Raw genomic sequence first — 10,318 nt, 5'->3', positions numbered from 1 at the left:
TCAGGGTGATCTTATCCCTCTCTAGAACTCCCTGAAAGGAGTTTGTAACCACATGGGGGTCAGCCTCTTCTCCCAGGCAAACAGCAACAGGACATCAGGACATAGTCTTACGCTGTGCCATGTGAAGTTCAGGTTGGACATGAGGGGTATTTCTTCACAGCAAAGGTGGCACCTGGAATGGGCTGCCAGGGAGGTGGTGGAGTCACCATACCTGGAGGTGTTGAAGAGAAGAGTGGATGTGGCACTTAGTGTGGCACTTAGTGTGGCACTAGCCATTGTCTAGTTGACAAGAGGTCTCTTCTAACCTGATTTATTCTCTGATTTTCTTCGCTCAGTCTCTCCCAGGCCCTCATTGCCTTAGGGAAGCCCTCAGAAGCTTCATCAGCCTCTGCAGAGTGCCACGATTCTGCTGGGCTCAGGCTGCCAGGGCTGGTGGGTGCCCCGAGGGTGCTGCCCTGCCCTGTCCATCCACACAGCACCCACAGCACCCACAGTGCCTGGGGATGTGCCCCATTCCCACCTCTGCCCAACACCATCCATCCGTCCATCCGTCCATCCATCCATCCATCCATCCGTCCATCCATCCATCCATCCATCCATCCATCCATCCATCCATCCATCCGTCCGTCCGTCCGTCCGTCCGTCCGTCCGTCCGTCCGTCCGTCCGTCCGTCCGTCCATCCGTCCGTCCGTCCATCCATCCATCCATCCATCCATCCATCCATCCATCCATCCATCCATCCGTCCGTCCGTCCGTCCGTCCCCCCCGCCGTGCCCCGTGCCGCGTTCCCACGGCCGCACCTCCCCCGCGGCGGGGGCGTGGCCGCGGCAGCGGCTGGCGGTGATTGGCTGGGGCGGCGGCGGCGCTGGCCAATGGGGGCGGGCGGGGGCCGCGCGTGGCGGTGCTGGGCGGCGGGCGGCGGCGGGCGTGCTCTGCCCGGCTGCGTCCGTGCCCGCCGCCTCCGCATCCCTCCGTCCCTCCCTGCCTCCATCCTCCATCCTTCCATCCATCCCTGCCTCCGTCCATCGTTCCCTGCCTCCCTCCGTCCCTCCCTGCCGCTGCCCGCTGCCTCCTGCCCGCCCGCCAGGCGTGGGAACTCCATGGGAGAGACGGGCGCCGGGCGAGGCGCGGGACGCGCTCTGGGCGCGCTCCTGCCGCGCCCCGCCGCCCGCCGCCTCCCCGACGGCCGCCCGCGCCCCGCCGGCCCCGGGCCCGCCGCCGGTGCCATGAAGCGGCCGCACCCCGAGTACAGCTCGTCGGACAGCGAGGAGCTGGACGAGGCCGTCGAGGTGGAGAAGGAGAGCGCGGACGAGAATGGGTGAGCTCAGGCGGGCTGCGCCGCGCCCCCTCCCTGCCCTCCGCGCCGCGGGGCGCCCCCGAGCCCCCGCGGTGACCGGTGTCCCGCTGCTCCCCGCAGGAACCTCAGCTCGGCCGCGGGCTCCATGTCTCCCTCCACCACCTCGCAGATCCTGGCCAGGAAGAGGCGCCGAGGGGTGAGTGCCCGCCGGCCGGCCGCGGCTCCCCGCAGCCCGGCACGGCTCCGCTGACCCCGCTCTCTGCCCTAGATCATCGAGAAGCGCCGCCGCGACCGCATCAACAACAGCCTGTCCGAGCTGAGGAGGCTGGTGCCCAGCGCCTTTGAGAAGCAGGTATCGCCCGGAGACCCCCCAGGTGCTCCCCATCCCTTCCCGGGAGGGAGCGTCACCCCTCGCTAACATCTCTGTTCTGCCTAAAACGTTTCGTGCCTTCCCTTCTCTCACAGGGGTCGGCCAAGCTGGAAAAAGCAGAGATTCTGCAGATGACTGTCGATCACCTGAAAATGCTGCATACAGCAGGAGGGAAAGGTAAAGTTTTGTGCGTGACGGAGTTAGCAGCCCTGCAGGGAGGCTGGTATGAGAGCAGCGCATTCCCGAGCGTTGGCAATGCTTGCAGAACGTGAATGGCAGCTCTCTTAGGTTTCATCAGGAATTAGGGACTTTCTCTACTTTGCAAGATTTGTGCCATCACTAGCACTGAAAGGTTTTGCAGTGCTAGCTCTGAGGGGAGAGTTGTGCTGGAGGAGAGTGACTGCAGGTCTCTCTAGCAGTGTGTCAGCTGTGAAGTGAATCAGCTTTTGGCAGCTTGGAAAACAGTTATTATTGATGTCTAATGCTTGTTTCTCTAATTTTCTGAAAGTTCAGAACAGAACTCGGAAAAAATACAGGGTGAAATAAGTGGTGAAAAGATTTAGCAAAAATGCTAAAAGGCACTTTTAAGAAAAAAGTGCTTTGCCTGCTTACGTCTCCTCTGATAAGTTAGGACTTGTGTTTCTAATGAATTTCAGTGTGCTGTGGTTTTACTTGCACAAGGGAGACTAATGGAAAGAACAAAAATGCTTTCCTCTAGTGTCAGCGAGCAATTCCAGTTTAAAAATGTCAGTCTGTGACTGGTCTTGGGACTTGCAGCATCACAGCACAGATATAAAAGAAAAGCTTGTTAAACAAAAAAGGAAGAAAAAAAAAAAGGAGCTTGGCAGCTAGTCTATGGTTGGGAATACTAACCACATCCAAGTGAAATATGCTTATAGGGGAGGGTGGAGTGGGGAGGCTACTTGTAGACAATGACTAGAAAACAACATCTTAGGACTTCATTCTCTGTTTTTTTTTTCCTCTTAGGTTATTTTGATGCTCATGCTTTGGCTATGGACTATCGGAGTCTAGGATTTCGAGAGTGCCTGGCTGAAGTTGCTCGATACCTGAGTATCATAGAGGGTCTGGATGCCTCTGACCCTCTGCGAGTTCGACTCGTGTCTCATCTCAACAATTACGCCTCTCAACGGGAAGCAGCGAGCAGTGCACACACTGGCATTGGACACATTCCTTGGGGCAGTGCCTTTGGACATCACCCTCACATACCTCACCCGTTGCTGCTGGCTCAAAATGGGCATGGTAATACCAGTACTACAGCCTCTTCCACAGAACCACATCACCAGAGCAGAATTGCTGCCCCACACGCTGACACTTCCTCACTCAGAGTGCCCCCAAATGGCAGCGTCGGACCAGTGCTCCCTGTGGTCACGTCTACTACCAAACTGTCTCCTCCTCTCCTCTCCTCCATGGCATCTTTGTCTGCCTTCCCCTTCTCGTTTGGCTCCTTTCATCTGCTGTCCCCCAACGTGCTGAGCCCATCGACACCAACGCAGTCAGCAGCGCTCAGCAAACCCTACAGACCCTGGGGGACTGAGATTGGCGCCTTCTAAGAACTGACTTTTTAGCAAGGGTGGGAAAGCCTAGAAACCTGGCTGAGCTGGGTTATGCCACCCTTTTGAAGTTCTTAGTAAATGGGACAAAGGTACAGCTTCACCTTAACTGAGTTTGTCTAAAAACTGTCTCATTGGATTTTTCTTTTTTGTTTTCTACATTTTTGTATTAACAATTTTTTTTTTCCCTTAATAGTTGCTGAAGTTGTCCAAAAATAAAATTACCATAGTGGTTTGTTAACACTTGTTTAGATCTCTGCTGAGAGTTTAAGTCACTTTTGTAAACAGTTTGTTTCAAATGTTTCATTTTTCCTGAGTACATCAGACTGGCTTTTTAAGAAGAGATACCACCTATTGTTAGTGATGGCCTAGTTTTTGTTATTAATTTTTCCAAGACCATTCTTCTCAGCATTTACAAGCGCTGTTTTTGTTAGCATTTTGACACTGAGATGTTCTATAAAGAATTACTCCTTTTGTAAACTATATTTGAGTCTTATATTTCTGAGCAAAGCGTTGACAAATCAGATGGACCTGCTTGACCAGCTTTATCTAAGAGCCCGCTTCCTCTTTCTTCTGAAGCCATTTGGTATATTTGGCAACCTTATTCTAGTTCCTAGTTGATATTTACTCACTTCTTAGAACCACTACACTATTTCTTCCACCAAAAGGAGCAGTATGAGTGGGGAGAGTGCAAAAGTCAAATGACAGGCTGTATTGGTGATGGGATTAGTTGCTGGGGAAGTTATGGGAATTAAAGTTGTCACCTGCAGTAATCTTCCAGCCAGAGCTGGTCACATGCATCTTCATTTTATAGGGCCAGATCCTGCTTTGAGTCACAGTGGAATTCTTAGGTATCTGAGGTCAGACTCTTCTCTGTCAGCTTAAAATTTTCAGCTGAAGTAGTTGATGTTGGTATTTAAATAGCCGATGGAATGGTACAGTGGGAACCTGTTCAGTGCACAGCCTTGATGCTTAACAGATGCATCCTAACCAGGTGATGTTTCTATTACATTTTAGATGCAGTTGAGTACCACTCCCCATTTTGTAAGGGTTCTGCTGTGTTCTTGTGTGCCTGAGAGTGTGTGCATGTACATATATTTTGCTTGATTTCATTAGAATCTGAATCTGAACAGGTTTATTGAGTGAGTTCCACTGGAAGGGGTTTGCCTGCTCTTGTATCTGTGTTGTGGCTAAATAAAGGAGAAAGAACAAAGTATTTTAAATGACATGCTTGTCTGATATATATCAGTGAAGAATTCTATGCCTGTGGGTGTCACAGGAGATGTCAAACAATTGCTGCTTAGTCCTGCTGTGGGCATTTGTAGTTACTCTTTTCTCAGATATTACGGCGTATGTAGCTATGCTAGCTAAGTGCATGAAGAACCACAGTGCCTTGGAGTAACAGTCAAGGGAAGAAAAATGTAGGATTTCTTTTGCACATCACTTTTATGTGCCTGGCAGTGTGTGGGCAGATAGTGAAGATACCAGGATTTCTGCTAAAGAAGAGGTTAAAGCTGCACCGTGCTTGAATATTCTTAGGGATTTGTATTAACCTTAAAAAGTGGTCATCTTTACAAATATGAAGTCCTTTTCTGTCTAACTCATGAAGTTGTTATCTGTCCTATAGCTCTGGAATGAAGTTTTGTACATCACAGTGAGGTTCAGATCACATTCAGTCCATTAATGCAGAATCTACCCCAGCTCTCTGATTGAACCTGTATTTGTTACTGAGTGGTACCACCAGTGTATTAACACCTTTGCTTGAAGTAAAAACCTGACAGGATTACAGGCAGATAGATTTTCTCCTGATGCAGTCTGTCCTACCTGCAGAACTTCTGGAAGTACTTTACTTCTTTCCTGCACATTTGAATTTATAGTACACTTGTTTTGGTAAATGGCACATCCTTGTCTGGATTTAGCTCTGCCAGAATAGCAGAAAGAACTCGGCCCTGTGGGAGACGAGAGCTTTGTTTAAAGAGGGGCTCTCAGGCCAATTAAGGAGTGGCATTGATGAGAGACTTTCTTGGAAGAAGGATTGCTGTGAGGCTGGAAAGAGTGGGAGAGCATTCAAGTGCATAACCTTGTTTTACCTTCCTTCTGAGGCTGAAGGAGACCACTGCTAGAAATGAAATGCAAAACACTCTGGGAGCAAGAAATACATAGGTGTTATTAAGGAGAGATTATAGAGCATAGTATTTCATGTAGAAACCTGAAATAAGAGGCTGTAAAATTCCAAATCCAGTTTCCTTTCACAGTGTGTATTGTCTCCTGTTTAATTATGCTCTGCCCTGTCCCTAACAGGTTTTTATAGCAAATTAACAACTCCTACCTAGAAGATTGCTATAGTGCATGCAACTATTCTTTAGATCTTTTAATAAATGGCAATGCTTCTCAGCCTTTTAATGGTTATTTCATTGACATTCAAATGACTTTGCCTCCCTCTAAATAGCTGGCTCTTTTGTGTAGAAAGACCCCTATAATTATTTTTGTCCCACTGTCCTACCCTTGAATGGACTTCAGAAGCAGAGTGCAATAAAAGTTTCGCTGCTGGTGTTTGTCTCTATATCCACTGTCTTCTCTTTCTCTTACCAATGACAAAGGTATTAATGAAAACTACTAATTCAACTTTTGCAGTAATTCTGTATTAATGTTTAAGGATTCCAAGATCTACTGATTGTTATCACAGGAAGAGATGAATGAATTCTAGCAACCCACAAAAGCTAGTAATTCAAATGGGAAATGCATGTCCCAGAAGCTGAAACACCAAGATTATAAATCCAGGGCTGCTGCTAATTTTGTAAATCTGTTTTAGCAATCACTTAATGTATCTGTTTTGCCAGCAGTGAAACAGGCATGGCAGTGTTTGGTGTCCTTTCCTCAAGAGGCGATTGTAGTTGGAAATTTTCTATATGAATGATAAATGCTGTTATTTGTCAAAAACTACAACTCTGAGACATTCTGCTATTTTTCTTTCCTACAGGATGCTAGGTTTCTGAAGAGAAACCAAGAAAGGCAAAATAAGGTTGCTTCTCTAGGCAATGGATATATTCAGAGTCCAAAACGTTTACTTGTTTACGCTATTGCAAAAGAGCAATTCAGGAGCACAAGCTTAATCAGCAGGATGCTGGAAAAGAAAGGAAGTGCATATGTGTCTTGATCCCATGACCCCCCAACCACCTTCAATTGCTTTGGATAAAATGTGTCCATCTGGAAATCCTCAGGCTAAAGCTTTGTGTAGGATGTAAGATGATGTGGTACTTCATATAAGTTAATACTATCCTCCTTTATATTAAGGAAGCTGGCTGGGAGTGCAAAATAAATTTAAAAGACTGGTAAATGCTGCACAAAACCAGATACAAACCTCTGTAAATCCATTCTGTGCTTTGGCATAAAGGAATAGCTGATGGAAGTGACATATTTTAGCTTTTGGAAAGAAGCTGTCAGTAGTTCTTAAGACACTTTCTGTTCAGTGCTCCTGTCTTAACACTAGTAGCATGACAGAGTTTGTTAGGATCCTGCTGAAAACCCCATGAATCCTGCCTATTGCTCTCTTCACTCACACATCAGCATGTGAGTCCCCAGGTGACAGGAGCCCTCCTAGACTGACTATTGCATAGTGCTGGGAAGTCTGCCAGATTTTTTTGGTTTTTTTTTTCCCAAGTAACAAATAAGCCCAAGTGAACACAGATAAACTGAAATCCTTCTTCCTGTTTTATATTGTGTGCATACTCACAAATGCCTATTGCCAGAAACTCCCAGTTTGGATTGCAACATGCTCTACGTGGCGCTGGAATTCTCTAGTGAATAATGTAGAGGCCATGGGCTTTGTGCTGGAAGGCAACAAAAATTATGTACAAAGCCCTTTTCTGAGGCTTTACATGAAAGGATGCAGAGATGGGTTGTGGTATTTGTGACTCAGTACACTAAGGCACGAATATGTTCATCTGTTAACCAGCCTACCTGACCTTGCAGGGTCTGTGTGTGCTTTGCCTGTAACTGAACAACTCTCTCTCCTCTTGCCCTGCTTATAAATAAAAATGAGAACAGTCCCTTTCTTCTGGAGCCAGAAAATGTGGGCATTGACTCATGCTTGCAATATAGTAGCGTGTCTGCAGTCATAAATGTCGAAATGCCAATGCCTTGTAAGATACAGATTCTCAAAGGTGTCTTTTGAGAGCCTGGAGTGTTCATTTGGTGAAGACTTTTATTAAGGAAGTGCTTGGGTATTACATGTTGTTCTCTCTTATTCCACGTAGTCCCAAGAAATTATTTTTTGTCTAGCAAATTCTACTGACTATTCATGCAGCTTGAAGGAGTGGGCCAAACTGCCTTGCTCTGGCCTCTGCAGTGTGCAGTCTGCCCAAGCCTTCCCAGCAAAGTTCTTAGAGACAGGTTCCCTTCCAGCTGTTTTTTATCTCAATAAATTATGTAATGCAGCTGTAAAGCAGGAGGGGCTTATCTAAGTGCTCAGGACAGCTGAGCAGGGGGAGCATTCTGCCCTGTTTGCAGACCCCCTCACCACATTACATAGTTTGGACCTTTCCAGAGTCTTTTACCAGGCTGCTCATTTCAGGTGAAACCTGGCAAGGAAGGGTAGGAATAGCTGGAACCAGTTCTGCACACCTCCTGCTCATTGGGGCAGCCTCAGCACAGGGAGGACTTTGCAGACAATGCTTTTCTCTCTGCACTGAAGAGAATTCTTGGAGCTTTCCAGGTGGCTTCTCCAAGGTAAGCTGTAAAGTCTTGGCACAAACATTAGTAACAGGTTAAACAGGTACGTGCATTTCTCTGTTTTGCTCTGCTTTCACAGAAGAAAGGATGTTGGGAGTAGGAAAGCTGGTGAAGCAGCTCTGCAAGAGAATGGCAGGGGAAGGAAGGCTGATCTGTAGGACCAAATGAAAATTGAAGCTGTGAACAGAAGAATGAAGAGATGCATTGCTTGCATTGCCTGTGGCAAAGATACAGAAAAACCTGACATCAGATGGAAAAATAAACTGCATGCCAGTATATAGAGAATTTAGAGAGGGGAAGGTAGTACTCAGTGTTCATCATTTTTCTCAGTATGAGCAACATACAAAGAGGGAGGCACATTATTTAAAACCAATAAGGTGCTGAAACAATGCATGTGAATGTCTTCATCACATTTGATGGGGCATCCCAGAGGCTGAGGAGAATCCAGGGCAATCAATCAATGGCTGTAAGAGTGCATCATAGCCTGTTTTACTGATTGCGTTTGTACAGCAAGTGTAAGGAGCTCAAAGAATTAAAGCACGAGAGAGGACTTGACTGAAGTTTGAGACATCAGAATTACTGAGCCATCAGAATAACTGATAAGAGCATCTAGTGACTGGCAGCCTCCCCCCAAACCCCTCAGCCTTCATCAGCAGTTGCCACCTAGCTGTTAGTGCTGCCACTTAGCTCCTGGGTGTTTCTCAGCATGGATTAGCCATTTATGTAGGTTTGGGGTCTCCTTCACAATTACATGAGTAGGGCAGGTGCACGTTCGTGAGCAGTAGTGGAAAATGAGCCCTTCTAGCGAAGGTGAGTGTCGAGCCTCTTTCTGAGTCAAGGCAGAGAGAACACAGAACTTCTTTCTTGTTATATATCTGCTGTAGATAGTGCTGATAATGACTGGGTAATCTCATTGTCACCAAGCCTGCCTTCTTTAACAGCAGAGGCCATTTCAGAGGCTGGACTTCAATAGCAAAAGGTGAAAAGAGAAAAAATGTCATTTGTTGCTGTTCAAGAATGGCTATGTGAAAGTTTGTGGGATTGGATAGTGATTAAAAATGTAGGAAAGGGAGCTGAAGTGTATGCTGTAGGAATTCTTTTATATGCTGCACAGCAGGTATATCTGTCTTTTACTTCATCAGGAAAACATCAATGTGATTGTTCAATGTTCCCTGTATAATGTAGATGCCTAACTGTCTGTAGATTGCCTCTTTGAATTTCTCTGGGATTCATTGCGTCTTCTGTTAGGAGGAAATTATCAACAACAAGAGGAAATCCTGTACTAGTACTGAATAGTCCTCATTTTAAAGGTACTTCCCTTCTTGTGGGAATTGTATATAATCAGAACAACACTCCATAAAACAGATGAATTATTTTAGAAGGAGACAGGTCAGCCTTTTATTTAAAAGGTCTGACGTTATTGTACATAAGAAAATCAATTGTTAGAGTGGATGACATTCTTCCAACTAGCTGCCTGTGCTTCCCAAAGGTGGGGCAAAGTTTAAGGCACTGGTAACAGGAAGCCTGGGCTCCTTAGAGACTTTCATGTTTTCTGGAGCATGCAATGACAGAATGACTCTTTTTCTTCCCCAAAATAGCAGCAGGAATAAGAATGATTAAACTTTACCCTGCTAAGAATTGGAGTAGATAAAGATGCTAATGGTGCAGGTACCTGTGGGCCAAACACAAACATCCACTGGGCTGGTGTGGGCAGGGGAAGGTGCATGAATCAGCATTGTACTGTAAATGCCATGCAAGAAGAAAGAGAAGCTCTTTTGAAGACAAATCCTTCCAATAGACTTCCAAGATATGTCCCTCTGTCCTTCAGTTCCACCTGCACAGGCTTTCCCACCACAGAAACCAGTATGGGCTGAGCAGGGGGCAGGTGCAGCTCCCACATGAAGCCAGGGATTCAACTATCTTGTGGCTACAAATAGGTTCTGGGATTTGGGGCACCAAATTAACCAGGCACACTGAGAGATGTGATTGTAGATGTAAAGCTACATGGTTGTCATTCCCTCAGCTGTTAACCCATGCCTGTTTCAAAGGGGAGAGTTGAAATCCCACGTACTCTCCTCAGCCAGCCTTGAAGCTGTGAAAGCCCTGAATGAATAAGATACCCCATGACAGAAACTAAAGCAAAATATGTTATGGGACTCTAGAAATCTTAGAGTTGTTGCTGGTTTAGACAAAGTTTGTCTAATTGTCCTGTCATCTCTGGGAGGTAAGAAGGCTCCCTGCTTCTTCATGGTGCTGATAGAGGTATGCAGGACTCTTCACACAGCCCCCTCAGACCCAACCTCATCCTGCCAGGAAACAGACTGAAGGCTTATTTGCTGTCCCTGCAGC

At 46.7% G+C, this 10,318-nt stretch overlaps 1 protein-coding gene across 1 annotated transcript; it reads left to right on the top strand.

Moving 5' to 3' along the window:
• Positions 1 to 993: 993 nt before the first annotated feature.
• On the top strand, positions 994 to 5,632 carry HEY1 (hes related family bHLH transcription factor with YRPW motif 1). Its single transcript, XM_033080698.1, has 5 exons — positions 994 to 1,318; positions 1,418 to 1,493; positions 1,566 to 1,649; positions 1,763 to 1,844; positions 2,655 to 5,632. Exons 1-5 carry the CDS (start codon positions 1,101 to 1,103, stop codon positions 3,236 to 3,238), a joined length of 1,044 nt encoding a protein of 347 aa, XP_032936589.1. The 5' UTR covers positions 994 to 1,100; the 3' UTR covers positions 3,239 to 5,632.
• The last annotated feature ends 4,686 nt before the right edge of the window (positions 5,633 to 10,318 follow it).

Source organism: Catharus ustulatus, chromosome 1, assembly GCF_009819885.2.
Source record: "Catharus ustulatus isolate bCatUst1 chromosome 1, bCatUst1.pri.v2, whole genome shotgun sequence".
Classification (NCBI taxonomy): domain Eukaryota; kingdom Metazoa; phylum Chordata; class Aves; order Passeriformes; family Turdidae; genus Catharus; species Catharus ustulatus.
The sequence above is the reverse complement of the archived record's forward strand: the minus strand, read 5'-3'. Positions and strand labels throughout refer to the sequence as shown.